The following is a 17,145-nucleotide window of genomic DNA, read 5'->3' on the forward strand; positions in this document are numbered from 1 at the left end:
TCATCCCGAACAAGAACTTTGTTGACTCATGCCACTGATTACAGGTCTAAGTAACATAGTACTTAGAAATAATTTAACTTTCTTCAGTACTAGGACAACTGCAGACTACCACAAGTAGCAAAGCAAACAACGTTGTCATCACCGTCACACAAAACAAAGTCTGTAGTGACAGCTATAAAATAGGAGGCTTTGGGTTAAATGAACCATTTTTAGAATGAGAGCTTATAAAATGAAGTTTTGGAGAGTGTGTTTCAAGCCCAGTCCTGAGATGGAGCTCTAGGTTGCCTTCTGACTTCAGTGAATTTTAAACACTCCTCCGGGACTTTTACTGCAACTTCCAGGATCAAATAATAACAACAGCTACAAGAGAATTCACAAGGCATTTAGTAATGGATCGTTACACCTTTTCCTCAAGAGTAATCCCTGGGTCCGCACCTTGGTTTTCACAACACATTATGTTACATTAAGTAAGAGCATCTCATCTCACTTCACCCCAACAATTACTTAAAAGTACAATACACAAAAAAATAAACTTCAATTATCTCCTAAAGATATGCTTTTTGTTTTTGTTGTTGTTGTTTTATCTAGCTTGGGCTCACAGTACTTCTATATGGACTTGAAAAGATCCTTGAATGTCAGCACATGTTACAATATTATTATTTACAAATACGAAAAGTTGGGTGACTTCAAAGAGCCAAATGCAGACTTAACTATTTTTTTCACCAGCAGTGACTCCAGTTAAACGAATGTTGAGAAGTGGGACCACTGGTGGGGCCGCGGGCCTTTTAGGGACCTTTATCTACAGCGCGGGTAGCCCGAGTCCCCGTTTGGTCCCTACGCTTGGGACCGCAGGTCTGAGCCCAGATGGGTTAATGTCACTGCACGGTCTACGCAGCAGCAGGGGCTGGGAAAACGCCCGCCGCAAATAAAGAACGATTTCATGGCCTTCTAAACATTAATTCTCCAGTTTCCTTTTCCATGGGCAAGGGACCAGAGGCTTCTATCCTAGCTGGCTCCCTCGCTGAAAGCTCCGGATAAACTCTAAGCAAACCTAAGGAGGTGGAAGAGGTCAAGGGCCCGCAGCCCCCACCCCCCAGCTCTTCCGCGTTAGGGTGCCGGGTCCGGGGGAACACGCCAGCCTCTGCACCCAGAACCCGACGGACCACACATCCGTGCGCCCCCACCCCCCACCCCGAACCGCAGAGAAAGGGCTCGGACTAAACCCCGGCCCTCCCAGCCCCACTCACCGCCTGCATCCCGAGGCTCCCGGCCCAGAGCGCGCCTCCCTCGTGCGCCGCGTTCAGCCTCGTGCGGTTCTGCGGCCCGAAACCCGGGCGAGCTGGGCTCCACCACGGCGAGGGCCCGGGGAGCCTCGCAGCTTTTGAGCTCCAGTCCTCGCCGGGACGCTAACCAATTACCCAGCACCTGAAATGTGCTCCGCCCCTATTCGAGACGCAAGATACCCTCGCGAGTGATTAGCAGTCCTGGTCCGGCCACCTGGGCGCGCGCACGCACACCTGGAAGCGGTTCCTCCGAGGCTGTGAATACCGTCGCGGAAACACTGTTTCTTTGCGGAGCTCTAAATGGACAGATAATCCCTCTATGGGAGCCGCAGTTTTCTCTCCGCCTTCAACTGCTGGCTGAGCTGTCTTCGGTCTCTGGATACTGATAGAGACAAAAACTGGAGTTTCCCCAATAGGAAGCAGATTTGCACCTGAAATTGTGAGAATATTCCTGACCTCACAAAAGAAGCTCCCCCCCCCCATAACATGGTTTTCTCAGTCAAAACCAAAACCAAACAAAACGGGGGGCGGGGGGAGCAAACAAATAATTTCATCCACTCGCTTTTCCAACCTACTTCCTTTAACCCAGCTGGAGTGTGTGCTAATGACCAGGTTTTCGCCGTTAAGTAGCCTGTTTATGTGGACACGGTGGCAAAATAAATTGGACTGCGGTTTTTTTGTGTGTTTTTTTGTTTGTTTGTTTTTAAAGCAAATAAATATGGGGCACCTGGGTGGCTCAGTGGGTTGAGCCTCTGCCTGCGGCTCAGGTCAAGATCCCAGGGTCCTGGGATCAAGCCCCATATTGGGGCTCTCTGCTCAGCAGGGAGCCTGCTTTCCCCCCTTTCTCTCTCTGCCTTCCTCTCTTCCTACTTGTGATCTCTGTCTGTCAAATAAATAAATGAAATCTTTTTTTTTAAACATCACTAAGATCTAAACTTTCCTTGTGCAAAAATCAATTTGTGTTATGATTACAAACTATGGGTATTTCATGTCAAGACATTTACAGAACATACCTGTTTGCATCAAATTAAGACCTAATAAAACGAGAATCTCTGCTAGTCAGCCCAGGTCAGCACACACACCTGACTTCCGTTCAAAATGGTACTTATTTCAAAGATCATGATGTCTGTTTCCTGGCCAATACCATGTAAATACACTTACATTAATTTCCCGATTTTCATCCAAGCCTTGCAAATGCAAAGGCTTCTGCCTTTGCTTTTTTTTTTAAAGATTTTATTTATTTATTTGATAGATAGAGATCACAAGCAGGCAGAGAGGCAGGCAGAGAGAGAGAGAGAGGAGGAAGCAGGCTCCCTGCTGAGCAGAGAGCCTGATGTGGGGCTCGATCCCAGGACCCTGGGATCATGACCTGGGCCGAAGGCAGAGGCTTTAACCCACTGAGCCACCCAGGCGCCCCCTGCCTTTGCTTTTTAATTAATGAGCTTTCACTGTATCAAAATAATAATGAAGGAAGGGCCAGCTATGAATATAAAGTTGTTCTGAATCAAAGAAAATACTAGCACAGGAAAAAAAATAATGGAAGGCTAGTAACAAACAATAATCAAAATACAGTTTAAGTGCATTTGACTTTACAGAATAAAATAATGAGAATACAATAAAATATAATAAAATTACAGTTTGTGTAATAATAGGCAAAAACTTGATAATCAATTATTTACAGAATTTGGGGGAGAAAACATATCCTTCCAAACTATAGGGTTGCTAATGCATTCAAACTTTCTGGAGAAAGTTTGAACTGTTTTTTATTTTTATTTTAAAATTTTCACTTCAATTCGCTTTTTAATTTTTTTAGGGAGGCTCCACACCCAATCTGTGGTTTGAACTCATGACCCTGAGCTCTAGACCTGAGCTGAGACTGAATCAGATGCTCAACGAACGAAGCCACCCAGGCAGCCCCCCCACCCCCGCCATGAGCTTATTTTACTAACATGTTTTACTGAGACATAATTTTAGAGCAATTTGGAATTAAGATTTTAATCTTCTGAAACTAATAACGGAAGAGACTCAATGACATTTATTTAGAGACTAGAATCCATTTTTTAAAAAGGTATATAATTAATTTATTTGGGTTTAACGTTAAAAATTATGTGTTTATATTTTTTAAAAGATTTTATTTATTTATTTGACAGACAGAGATCACAAGCAGGCAGAAAGGCAGGCAGAGAGAGAGAGGGGAAGCAGGCTTCCGGCTAAGTAGATAGCCCAATGTGGGGCTCAATCCCAGGACCCCCGGATCTTGACCTGAGAGAAAGGCAGAGGCTTTAACCCACTGAGCCACCCAGGCACCCCTGTATTTAGATTTTTTAAGGTAAAGACTCTCTAGAAACATTCCAAGATTATAGAGACAAGAAAGATTCTAATAATTTTTACAATAAGACCCAAAATTAAAATTAACATCTATGCAGTCTCAGAGGTGATTTTAAATATTGTTGAAGTTATGTTAAAGCATTTTAGAGTATATATTATTTTAACCTATCACAATTAATGGAATATGTATTTGTCAAAGAAAGGTGTGAGTAGTTTTAACATTTGGAAGACAAACAGAATAAAAAAACAATTGAAGGACACGAGTGGCCAGACCTTGGCATTCGGTTAATATGATGAAAATCTGCTAACAAAACTCCTGGGGTGAGAGAGGACACGCTCTTCGCTTCCTCCCGGATCCTCGATCCTCGGGGCGACTACGGGAGAGTGATTTTAATCGGAAACCCTGACCTACACAATCTTTCAAAAAAAGGAACTTGGGGGAGGAGAGGCTGGGGGGATGACCAAGTCCTTTTTTTCGCGTGGACTTTCGCCTCTGGGTGGGAGGAACATCCAGCTTGAAACTAGAAGAAGAAGAAAATTCGTGAAACTGCCCAAATATGGCATTTTCCGTCACCGGAATTCTCCGCTGCCCATGGCTGGTAGCTCTGAAAAGCATCTCAGTATTGGACCGACTTTCCTAACAAACCTGACTGTGCCCTTGGCCGGGGAGGTGAGAGGACCGCTAGCGCGGACAATTCCTTAGCGCAGGTTGTGGGTTTAAGGGGCACCTGCTTTTTCCGCCTTTGGCCAAACGAAGAGACTGGTCTGGCAGGAGGTGCTGGCGGGGGAGCGCTCCTGGCCGGTCCCACGCAGCAGCAGTCCGCGCGCTGGGAGGGTGCTGGGCGACTCCCAGGTCCAGCGCGCGCCGGGCTTCGGGGTTTGGAGGGATATAGGTCCCAGCATCCCCCTCTAACAGTGACTGGCCTTCAGGAGCCGCTCTTTTCTGGATACGGCTGGGAACAGAAGCGTGCTGCCTGCAGAGCAAAGGCACGAGAACAAATTCCGGGAAAACACTTCCCTCGCCGCTCAGAGTGGCTACAGAGAGATTTAAGTCATGTCAAACGCTTTCTTTTATTGGACGCCTCTAGGTACCGCAAAAACCCTAATGAGTCGGTCCCGGGGGATCCATGGCGTCCTGGCCCCCTCACGTGGCTGGCTCCTCCAAGCTCCAGAAAACCTCGGCAGATGGAATGGGGGTATTTCCACGACAACACACCAATAAAGACGATCTTTAAAACGTTCCCAGTGGATGGCTGCTGAGAAGTCACTGAGTCCCAATCCCCTGTTTAAGCAGATAAGGAAACTGATGCCCAGAGAGAACTGAGACGAGGGGTGGGGGTGGGGGAGAGAGAGAGAGAGCGCGCGCGCTGAATGTACTGCTTATGAGCGCTGGGCCCGAAGAGCCCCCCTACCCCCACTCCACCCCTCCCCGTCCCGATACCCGTAGTTCATCTCACCTCTCCTTCTCCAGGTTCACTTTCAGGGACTGTTGTCTCACAGGGTCAATTCCCTTGGGTAGCCCCTCCGGAGAACAGGTGCACCTAGACCCGAGAGCTCACGGGGACGTTTGGCATTCCTTCGGACGCCAGGCCACCAGCCCCCAGGAGAAAAGCACAGACTCCTCGACGCTCACAACATCTATGACAAATCCGGAGAGCCGAAGTCCAAAGCCAGTGGGCGCGGGCGCAGTTACCCAGACTTGGGCGCGCAACGGCCAGGGTCTTACAAACAGTGCCTAGGGATTGTATCGGCTCTCAGGGGACTTTGCTGGAAAGCCTCTGTCGCAAAAACCTTCCATCGAAACACAACCAGAAACCCCAGAGGCGAGGAGAGATTAGGGGAAAAAAAAATTTTTTTTCTACTTAAATGCGACATTTCAAGTCCCCACCCTCATCCTCGCCCCTGGACATCTTGGTCAGTTTCCCGAGGGCTCAGGTCAACCTCCTCCTCCGTTCCTAAGGTCTCTGTCCGGGCGGGGGTGACCCTCCTCGCCGGTGCGGGGAGGGTGGGAGCTGGCCAGGAGAGGGGAAAGGCGGAGCCTGGAGGGGTGTGTCATTATAAACCTGCGCGCAGCTGGCAGGAGCCGACGCCGTGGTTTCCAGCGCCGTGGCTGAGAACAGAGCTCGTAACCCTCCTCCACCACTTCTGGATTTCTAAATAAATTCTCTCTCTCTCTGTCTCTCTGTGTGTCTTTATCTCTCCACCTCCATCCAATAAGACGGAAAACATCACCTTGCCCATCCAGGTTTTTTTCTTCTGTCTTTCAGGATCGTTGGCAGGGAGCGCAGGCAAGGTGCGGGCAGATGCTGGCGGAAGTGGGGCAGAAGGCGGACTGCGTGTGCCCCCACGGGATGAAGCTCAGTTGGGACATCAACGATCCGCAGATGCCTCAGGTGCGTGAAACCCGGCGCGCGCGCGCACGTGGCTCTGTCCATCCAAAAAAGGGCTGGTGGCGTTCAAGTTCTTGCAGAAACTGAGGAGAGATCTCCTCTCCAACCGCCACCTCCCTGAGAGTCCTCATTTGTTAGACAGACGCCACAAGCCGCAGAGTTGGGATTAGTGATGTGTCTTCTCCTTGCCCTTGTCTGAAACACACCAATTGTCCAGAGAACTGTCAATTAGGCTTCAAGTTCTCAGTCATCTGGTGAGAACAGGACACCTGTCCCTTGCTTTCCTTTATCCAAGCTAGAAACCAGGTGATTCTCTCATCCATTCTTTGAAATCTATGAGAAGGGTACAGCGAATGTAGACATCATTGCTTCTTATGCAGCAAAACTGTAAGACGACTATAAATCACCGTGGCCCGAATCTTAAATAACGGGACTGAGGTGACTGATGCAGACGCCGGTGGCTGCCCTGGATGGCATGCTAACCAGACCACAGGCGACAAGAGAGCCTCTGGAATCTGGATTTTGGCCCTAACTTCTGATCTTACTTCTCTAATAACAAGGAGATCACCTCCTTTTAGGGTAATTTTATTTTTGTTTTGTTTTAATGGAACAAAGTAGGGTAGAGCTGAGTCCAGGGAATGAGCTGGACAGTTATGCTCGGTCATACTGGTTTAGGGCAGAAACTGAGGAGTGATTTTGAAGTCCTGGGTGTAGGTAGAAGGGGAGAGAAGTGGCTTCCCACACATTTGCAAAGGTGAGCTTCCAGCAATGTTTGGAACTGGGAAAGAGACTACCACATGCCATATATATTAATCAGAAAATAGCAAGTCATTATCAAGGTCATGTAGCCTCTCAAAGAGATCAGAATTTTTTTTTATGTACATATGTTTAGTAATCTGTTCTATTTGTTTTAAAGTCTGCTATTTCCATCATCCATTTGTGGGAAGGGAGACCATAGCACAGCAAGGACACCTCATTCGCACTGACTTCCCTCCAGAAAATCTTCATAATAGTCTAATCTTGCATTTTAGGAAAGAGCCACTTCCAAATAACGGAAAGATGGCTCCTCTTTTGTGCGTTTTTCTAGACTTCCCGAGCAAATGTGAATTACTTTTCCTTCATAAGACTGGTTCTTAAGCAGGGAATGTGTGTAATATCTCAAAAGGGCAGATGCACTGGGAAATAGAAGTGGAGAAACAGGATCCTAGCCTCGCTCCGGCTGACTGAAGGAGAAAGAACTAAACTGGTTATATGACCTTGAGATAGTTCCCGAATATGCCTTCGTTTCAGGCTAAGAAGACCTGTCATCTAGTGGTGGAACTAGATAACAATCTCAAGCTATCAGCCAGATTTTCTGTCATGTTCAGGGTGTGCACTTTTGTCTGCATGTGCCGACACTTTAGAACAAAAACAACCCAATCCTTGAGTCCTCCATTTTTTGCTTTGACTTAAAAATATGGTCTCAGTGGCTTCATTTTCAGTGTTGCTGACTTAGTAGCTGTTATGAGACATGGGGGATGGTGATTCTCTACCCTTACAGGGGGACACTAATGAAATATTCTCTTCTGAGAAATTATCTATTTTACCAAGATCCTTGGATTGAAATGCTCACTTTATAAACAGTTAGCATTTAGTCTACACTTAGAGTTAATAGTACATCATTAAATATTTCATTTGTGACTTTCCTTAAGTCAATGTATTAATTGATGGCAATTACAGTATTTCTGAGAAAAGGTAAATGACGCCTCTTGGTAATAACAATGATTTCAACCATATCCCTGTGGTTTGGGAAACAAAATTACCCATTTACCTATTTTTGTTAGAATGCATAATACTAATGAGGTATTCAAGTCTGAATTGTCCAACTGAGAATAATTTTGCTTTGCCAATGTTTGATTGAATGCCCTTGGGGTGGTGGGCGAGAGAGAAGTTGCAAACAGCTTATTAAGTAGTGATAATACTCTTCTGAGCCTTTATCCTATCAGGAAAGCCAGTGGCACCTGGCTGTCACAGATCTGTCTGAATCCCAGTTATGCCACTCTAGAAAGTTCTGTCTCTAACTTCCACTTCCTTATCTATGAAATAAGAGTATGGATGCCCATCATGGAAGGTTGTCATGGGGATCATAGATACTCCATAATGTGGCTTTGCGGGCCATACTGTCTCGGTGCCAAAAGCCCAATTCTGTCATCGATGGAAAACAGCCCTAGCCAATACGCAGACAGATGTGCACGCCCAGTTCCCAATACAACTGTGTTTATGGGTCTTGAAATTTGAATTTTAGATTAATTTCCATGTGTCATGAAATCAAATTCTTCGGATTTTCCCCCAAGCATTAAAAAACCTAAAGTCATTCTTAGCTTGTGGATCGTACTAAGACAGGCTGGATTGGGTGCTGACCCCTGAGCTAGAGAGTACTGGCTAAATATTAAGTGTTTCATAAAGGGCAATTTTATATTAAACTTCTATACAAGAGAGACATTGCGGTATAGATAACGCATACCATGGGCAAGACCACCAATGATGGATGTTGAAGCAGTGCTGTGCATTTTAGATAAAACTTACTATTTCAGCCATGCGGCTCTTTGTTGAGAAGAGCAAAAATCCACATTGCTCTCGGATGAGGTCCAGGGCTCTGCCGGTTCCACCCCGTGCTTGGGTTGACCTTGATGGCTAAGTCCTTCATCGCGGTGCTCCTATAACCTGGGAGAGCTAAGTTGGGAGGAGCAAGGGAAGCTGTGTTTATCTCTGTCATGTAGCTCTGGGTATCACTGCTGATGCAACCAACAGGTTTGGGGTAGAGGCAAGAGATTTAGAAGGAAAAGCACTGGACCAAAGCGGAGATATTTACAGACTGAATCGCATTTCAGTGATAGGGCGTTATATCACCTTTTAGCCTGGCGCTTTGACGCTTCATTTGAAAACACTTTCACTTCCAATTTAAACATACCCAGAAGTGGTCTCCCATGATGGTAAGAACAGGCCCAGGAGTCAAACTGGAAGGACTCAATTCCTAGAACCAGGTCTTACCAGCTCTGTACCTTGGACAATCAGTTAACCTCTCTGACCTCTGTGTTCTGTCGGATTAACTACCCATTATAGTAGTTCCTATTGTCTGGGTGAGTTATGGAGGCTAGAGGAGCTAGTACACAGACAGCATTTAGAAGATAAGAATGTTATAAACATCCATGACTAGCCAGTGGTCAGAACCGCAGGCACAGACAGGACAGGTGACACTTTGCGATGGCAGTTTGTGGGTTTTAGGACACTTCTGGAATTAAAAAGAACCAGTTTTTATTCTAATGTGCTTGGGGAAAAATGAAAAGCACAAGGTGTCCGGCTTGGGCTTCATCCGCTCGCCGGGTCTTTCCAGGAGCCAGCGCACTTCGACCGCTTCTGCGAGTGGCCCGACGGCTACGTGCGCTTCATCTACCGCAGCGACGAGAAGAAGGCCCAGCGCCACCTGAGCGGCTGGGCCATGCGCAACACTAACAACCACAACGGCCACATCCTCAAGAAGTCGTGCCTGGGCGTGGTGGTGTGCGCTCGGGCCTGCGCCCTGCCCGACGGCTCCCGCCTGCAGCTGCGGCCCGCCATCTGCGACAAGGCGCGCCTGAAGCAGCAGAGTGAGGCGGGGACCCCGTGGGGGGACCTCGGGGGACCCCCGAGTTCCCGGTTCCCAAGGAATGTTCCCTTTCTTCCTTCACAAGCACCTGGGGGTCCGAGTTGTTATCAATATTTCTCTCCCGCTGGCTTGGCAGAGAAGGCGTGTCCCAACTGTCATTCCGCGTTGGAGTTGATTCCCTGTCGAGGGCACAGCGGATACCCCGTAACCAACTTCTGGCGGCTTGATGGCAACGCGATATTTTTCCAAGTAGGTGGGGGGACATCACAGTCTGTGGTGGGTATTTTCATCATACCATGGGGACCAGACCACCTGCCGTGTGCCTTAGGAAGCCCGGACTAACCCAAATAGAGTTTCGTGGTCTGACATCGGGGCTGGGGCTCCCAGAGCCTTACCCAGATCGGAGGAATGAGCTCTGCCTCCGTGTGTTCTGTAAGGGCAGCAGACAGTAAGCCAAATTATAGTTAATATGGGGAAAAGATTGTTAGCTAATCTTTTTGATTTCTATTATCCGTGCTGTTTTAGGAGTTCAGTAATTTTTTCTCTGTCATTTTGGAAAAACAAAAAACAACCTGAGATCTTGGGAGAGACCATCAGTTTTTGGCAAACGTCGCCAGCTTCCTTCAGCAGAATAAGTTTATAAATAAAGTTTATAAATAAGTTTATAAATAAATAAATAAACAAGATTTATTTCCTTATTAACTCAGGCCAAGGGAGTGCATGATCACCCAAGACCAGAAAGCAAATCAGAGACGGAAGCTAGAAGAAGTGCCATCAAGAGACAAATGGCCTCTTTTTATCAATCCCAGAGAAAGAGAATTCGAGAACCAGAGGTAATGGGGGAGCTAACATGACACTGTGGTCTTTGTTCATTTTCATCACAAAATACATTGCTAATTATGTAAAATCAAATGTCATAAATCAATTAGGTTTTATTTTATGTGAAAATTATATCTCCCACAAAATGTCACTGAAGCCACATTTTGGATAGAGTTCCTAATTTCTTCTTAAAAAAAAAAAAGCAAACTATCTCTGTAGTCAGTGAGATGGTGAGGATGTGTTCCAACGGCCTGATACAAGGACAGGTACTGGGTTTTAATAAAGAGAGAAACTTGTGCGTACCAACAGTGTACTAATAGTGCCTTCTTGAGACCATCCTTTGCGTTATTTACACAGAACAAATAAAACCTCTTGGGGCAACTTGCTCTGGTTTCAGCCAAAGCACGCCAAGCTGGCCGTGATAGTCCAGGGATAAGAGAAACTGGTGTTCGAGTGCTTTCTATGTGCCAGGCATGTGAGGGCTAAGAGCTTCACATATGAAATGGTCACAAAAGCCAGAAGAGAAGGTGGTTGTTACTGAAAGTTTTACAATTAGGAATCTGAGGTTCAGAGAGGTTAAGTAACTTGCTCCATTACTGAGGGACAGAGTCAGGATTTGAACCCAGGTCTGGGTCAGGCTCCTGTGACTCCGTTATTATGAACATAGGATGAAAAACACAGAGCCATCTGCCACTCAGACCCACCCTGCCTGGTGGCCATGAACTCTCTTCGTCCAGCAGTATGGAATTCATACCTGAGCAAGTGCAAGTTCAACCGTTGGGTCCTGCGCCCAAATCACATACCTGAGCAGTTGCAGGGCTCACAACACACATCTGGCCCATTGGAAATTTGTTTTTATTTGTTGGTTGGCTACGGTTACAGATGAGGGCACCCATGTAATTTACATTTTAATGTACAAATAAAAATTTATATATATATATATATATATATATATATATATATATATATATTTTTTTTTTTTTAGGCTGGAGAGAATCAAGACAACAGTGGACATTTCAACAACATGCCTCCCTTGGAAAATCCAGAAGAGTTTGATGTAATTGCTGACACTGGCACTGGCCTCCCTATTCCAGGGCAGCCTTGCTTTTCCTTCCCCAGCTCCGAGGCTTACAAAGCTACCTGTGACCTAGCCACCTTCCAAGGAGACGTAATGCCACCCTTTCAGAAATATCCAAATCCACGAATTTTTTTGCCTAGGCCACCTTGCAGCTATGAATTGGCAGGTCCTAGTTACACAAATTCAAGCCCACATCCCGCCCATTATCCAAATTCCAGCAGCATCTCTAATGACACCGACTGGGTTCGTCTGAATGCACTGCAATATAACGTCAATTCCTACAGCAGCTTTGAGAGAAGCTTTGATTTCACCAGTAAACAACATGGCTGGAAAGCAGCTCTTGGAGCACCTGGCCTTGGGGAGAGGCCCGACCATGGACAGCTCCAGGCCGTGACCACTCACCCGTATTATAACTCAGAGCTTCCCTGCAGGTACCTCTCGGCTCCCGCGGTAGGTGCTCCAGCCCTACAGACCGTGATCACCACCACCACCAAAGTGTCCTACCAGGCCTACCAGCCCCCTGCTCTGAGATACTGCGACAGCATACAGGAAGGGAAGAGCCTTTCAGGGTGTAACTATGCTTCTGAAAACATGCCCCTGCCCATCTATCCGGAAAGCTTGGACTTCCCAGCCTCAGTAGCCAGGGCAGCCTCGCCAGCAGGGTCACTTCCTTTGAAAATTCCAGGCGATTGCAGAGCCGTCAGACCCACACTGGCCTTTCCCCAAGAGTCCGCTCCCTCCAGGACAGACAGAGAGGAGACTTGGGATGTGTATCCATCAAGGTTGGGGTCTGCAATCAGTTATTCAGATGGGGCTAGTAGTCCATTCTTTAGCTATGACAATGAGGACTTTTGAACAATAGTCTTGGACACAATGTAATAGTGGTGTCCATGCGTGTAGTGAAATGCGGACTAGAAGCCATCTCTTGTTTGAGCTGGGAAGTTGATCTAGCAGACATGTATAATAAGAATAATGCTGATCAGTTGAGAAAATTGTGAGTTGGAAACCTTTAGATAGTATAGGGAAATTTTCGCACAGGATTTTAAAACCTACCCCTACAGGGGTACCTGGATGCCTGAGTCAATTAAACCTCCAACGTGATTTTGGCTCAGGTCAGGATCTCGGGGTTGTGAGATCAAGCCCCATGTCAGCCTCCATGCTTGGCGCACAGTCTGCTTCATATTCTCTCTTTCTCTCCCTCTCAAATAAATAAACAAATAAATAAATCTTCAAGGAAAAAAAAACCCTACTGCACTAAACTTGGGATCAGGTCTGAAATGTGATTCTCCCAAATGAACAAATAAGCAAGTTGGGTAGCATGATGATTAATAAGCTAAATTCACTGGGGTAGAAGCCACGAGTGCTGGTTCTCATTCTAAGCCCTTTCTCATTTGACCATAGGGAATTTTACAAATCCTTATCTGGCCATTAGAGGTTGTCAAAATAGTTTCAGGAAGAAATCGTTACAATCTTATCTCCCAAGTGATTTCTCAGAATTTTTATTTAGCATTTACAATCCATTACAAGAGCTTCAGGAAATAAATTTGATCATTTTATCTCCAAGCATATAACTACAGCTTTAAAAAAAATCTACAATAGAATGATAACATGCAATTGTTTTTAAGAGAATTTTGTTTTCCAGTGTCAGCTAAATACCTTTTCTTAACATCAATGAATGTTTTCATAACAGAAACAGCCTAACGATGATATGTATTTAACGGATTATTATTGTGCTAAAATGTGTTCTTTTCTGATTAAGTTTCAGTATTAGAATTGAGATCTTTTATTCAAATACAGGTTTACTGTTCCTTTGTTACTCCTTATAAATGTTATTGATAATATTTGATCGAATGTAATAAAGATGTTTTAAGGTAGCATTGCTGATGCTTGAGTTATTTCAAAAAAGAAATAGGGGCACCTGGGTGGCTCAGTGGGTTAAGCCTCTGCCTTTGGCTTAGGTCATGATCCCAGAGTGTTGGGATCAAACCCCTCATAGGGCTCTCTGCTCAGCAGGGAGCCTCCTTCCCGCCCCACCGCCTCTCTCTCTGCCTACTTGTGATCTCTCTGTCAAATAAATACATAAAATCTTTTAAAAAATAGGAAAAATTTTGTTCATATTATGACCTGGGAAACTGTTGCTTTAATATACAAAAACATACAGGTTCACTTAACAATATTATAGTTTATTTCATTTTATTTTTTGTACCTTTTGAGCCCCTTCACCCATTCACCCATTCTGTTCACTCCCCTCCCTCACCTCCGGCAACCACCGATCTGTTCTCCTATGAACACCCATCTTTTGTTATTTTAGATTCCCCATGTAAGTGAGATCCTACGGTATTTGTCTTTCCCTGTCTGACTTATTTAGCATAATGCCCCCAAGATCCGCCCACGGTGTCACAAATAGCAAGACTTCATTCCTTCTTATGGTTGAAAATACGACGTGTTTTCTTTATCCATTCATCCATAGGGAGACAAATACTTGGGTCATTTCTGGGACTTGGCTATTGTAAATGATGCTACAATGAACATGGGGGTTCATATAGCTTTTCAAAGTAGTGTTCTCATTTTCTCAGGATGGATACCCAGCACAGGAATTGCTGAATCACATGTAGTTCTATTTTAAAATTTTGAGGAACCTCCATGCTGTTTTCCACAGTAATTGTACCAGTTTACATTCCTCCCAACGGTGCAAAAGGGTTCCCTTTTCTCCACATCCTTGCCAGCACTTATGTCTTGTCTTCTTTAATAGCCATTCTAAAGGTGTGAGCTGATATCTCACTGTGGTTTTGATTTCTATTTCCCTGATGATGGGTGGGTGATGTTGAGCATCTTTTCATGTACCTATTGGTCATTTATGTGTCTTCTTTAGAAATGTCTATTCAGATCCTCTGCCCATGTTTTTAATTGGATTGTTTTTCACTATTGACTTGTATGAGTTTTTTATGTGTTTTGGATATTAACCACTTTTAGATATAGGACTTGTAAAGGTTCTCTCCCACTCAGTAAGTTCCCTTTTCCTTGTGTTGATGATTGCCCCTGCTGTGCCAAAACCTTTTAGTTTGATGTCATTTCACTTATTTTTGTTTTTTTGTGTCAAATCCAAAAGATCATCACCAAGACCAATGACAAGGAGTTTGTTACCTCTGTTTTTTTTTCTAGGAATTTTGTAGTTTCAGGCCTTATATTTAAGTTCCAGATCTCCTTGAGTTAATTTTTGTGTACGGTATAAGAATTCTTCTGATTCATGAGCTCAGTATATCCACTTATTTGTGACTTCTCTGATTTGTTTCATTAATGTCTTACAGTTTTCACTGTGCAGGTCAAGGCTTTCACTTTCTCAGTTAATTTTATTTCCAGGTATTTCAGTGGCTTATTTTAGAAGAATTATTTGCTATACTAATAAGAAAAAGCCTATTCAAAAAATTCAGAGTCCACGCACATACACACTCACATTATTGCACAGCTCCTGGTACTTACTAAAATCATTAGGTTCTCAAATTAATACAAAGTACATAAATTTATTTTGAGAATGGAATGGAATGAAATGGAATTTTCACAGAATACTCAACTTGCATAACTAAATGACATCAAGTCAGATGCCATTTTAAATTATTGAGTGTTATATATTTTTTACCAGGTTCATTAAAGCCCTAATACCCAGATGTAATAAATACATTGAGTCCTGGTCTCCAGATTAAATAAATATGAATACACTCCCAAGATTCCTTAGCCAACTCTTTCTCTGAGGAAAGGCTGCCCAGCACATTCACGGACTACTTTTTTCTTTCGACTTCTGTTGCCTAAACACACAGCTTGTAGTAATATCTAACATTTATATGACACCTGCAGGGGCCAGAAACTGTTCTAAACTTTGGACATACGCTAATGTTTTTAACCCTCCCAGCCATTCTCTGAACTACCTGAGAGACATGCAGTGACTTACACAGAGCCGGGATCGGAAGTCAGGTCACCTCCAGAATCTAGACGTCTAGAATATGACGTTAGCTTTGACTGGAGTCATTTATCACTGAAATTCCATTTGTACTTAGCACACATGTACTTGGCACCAAGCAGGGAGTCCTAAGTATATATGTCCCTATGTGGGACCTGCGGCATCCACATAGGACAGGCAGAAAAGAGCAGAGCAGGGAGGGGAGTGAATACACTCAGGGTGGAGGCCCTGAGGCAGACGTTTCCCAAAGTATGGTACAAAGGGTGCCCTGGTTACGGGGCAATTCTAAATAATCTGTAGGTATTTTACGTGAATCGTTATGGATTTATGTTAATGTGTAATAAATAAAGATATAAGTAACACATCAAACCAATGATTTCAAAATATTGTTGCCGAGACAAAGCAAGAGAGTATGGGGATTGCCTTGGAAGGCAAGGCAACTTACAAAGAGATATTATGCAACCAATAGTGCACAGGTTGCAAGGAAATTCCAAAGAGTGATTAAAATGGATCAAAATGGGTGAGCACTACTGACTAGTGAGACACATTTTCCTGGAGCCAGGGGACAGTGGGTGGCTCAGGTAGAAAGAGTCAATGGTGATGACAATGAGCTTGTAGAAAGTGGGAGCCAATGAGGGAAACAAACACTTAACAGGATTTTTGGCATCTGCAAGCTTAACCACAATGCTGAAGAGTCTAAACAGTGGGCAGTACGCAGGAGCCAGGATGTGTGAGTTGATCCCAGGAGAGGCAGGTGAAGAGACATACCTCAAGTGTCGGCCAGGGGCCCCGCAGCCATGCCCCCCTCCAAGGAGCCAGGATACAGAGCAGGGTGGCTGTGTAGCAGAGATCGGTTCTTGTGAACTGGGCCAGCTGAGGAAGGCACAGGACATGTAGACTCCAGATCATATTACTGCTTAGAAAACTGATTGGTTAGGGAACAACAAGTTTTGTGGGAAATGCATGGAAGTAGAAAACATATAAAGTCCTAGCCGCCATATTGGCCACCATATTGTGATTAATATGAAATACTAATTATGAATGCTAGTTATTAATAGCTCTCTGCTTGCAAGTTTATTAGTAGCTTTCAAATATGGGGAGTATAAGTTAGAGCAGCCAGAGTTTCTGACACACTTTGCTCTGCTCAGCTGATGAACTGGGAAGGGCCCAAGCCTATAGCGAGACCCATGACAACACCAGCTGTTGAGCACAGGGGGAGAAAAAGCAAAAGAGGTGAGGCCAGGCTGGTAGCTGATACCTTTGTTTCAGGCAGAGGACCACAGTTAGACTTAACCAGTGCCAAGGGACACTCAACAGAAACATGAATTATTCACTTGCTAATCATTCATCTTTCTAGTACACAGTCTGGAAGCAGACTTACCTGGAGAACTCTTAAGAGTATTGAATCCAACCTCTGACAGTTTCAATGGAACATTTGTCAGAAAAGCAAATGGGCTTTTTTCATGATTAAACATCTTACAAAACACTATTAACTTACCTGTGAGATGCTGCATTAAGAACAGCATGGCAAACAGAACTCACAACTGACAAAATGATTTGAAAGACAGTTTCTCACCACACCCATCCTTCTTTGGTCTACAACTTCCCTCTGTGATAGGCAACCGTGGCTGTACATTAGAATCTTCTGGACGGCTGCAACAGTCCTA

At 44.7% G+C, this 17,145-nt stretch overlaps 2 protein-coding genes across 2 annotated transcripts in view; one reads left to right on the forward strand and one right to left on the reverse strand.

Moving 5' to 3' along the window:
* SYCP2L (synaptonemal complex protein 2 like) overlaps positions 1–5,063 on the reverse strand; it is a 105,292-nt gene extending 100,229 nt beyond the window's left edge. Inside the window, exons 1-4 of the mRNA XM_047731957.1 lie at positions 5,053–5,063; positions 4,340–4,585; positions 1,518–1,665; positions 1,248–1,406 (exon numbers count right to left, since the gene is read on the reverse strand). Of these exons, the coding sequence (XP_047587913.1) occupies positions 1,248–1,406; positions 1,518–1,665; positions 4,340–4,585; positions 5,053–5,063 (564 nt within the window). The remainder of the gene's footprint in view (positions 1–1,247; positions 1,407–1,517; positions 1,666–4,339; positions 4,586–5,052) is intronic.
* Positions 5,064–5,477: 414 nt separating this feature from the next.
* On the forward strand, positions 5,478–12,378 carry GCM2 (glial cells missing transcription factor 2). Its single transcript, XM_047731958.1, has 6 exons — positions 5,478–5,525; positions 5,879–6,004; positions 9,375–9,627; positions 9,763–9,875; positions 10,334–10,459; positions 11,431–12,378. The coding sequence occupies exons 1-6, from the start codon at positions 5,478–5,480 to the stop codon at positions 12,376–12,378; spliced, it is 1,614 nt and encodes a 537-aa protein (XP_047587914.1).
* The last annotated feature ends 4,767 nt before the right edge of the window (positions 12,379–17,145 follow it).

This window comes from Lutra lutra, chromosome 6 (assembly GCF_902655055.1).
Source record: "Lutra lutra chromosome 6, mLutLut1.2, whole genome shotgun sequence".
In the NCBI taxonomy this organism is placed as follows: Eukaryota; Metazoa; Chordata; class Mammalia; order Carnivora; family Mustelidae; genus Lutra; species Lutra lutra.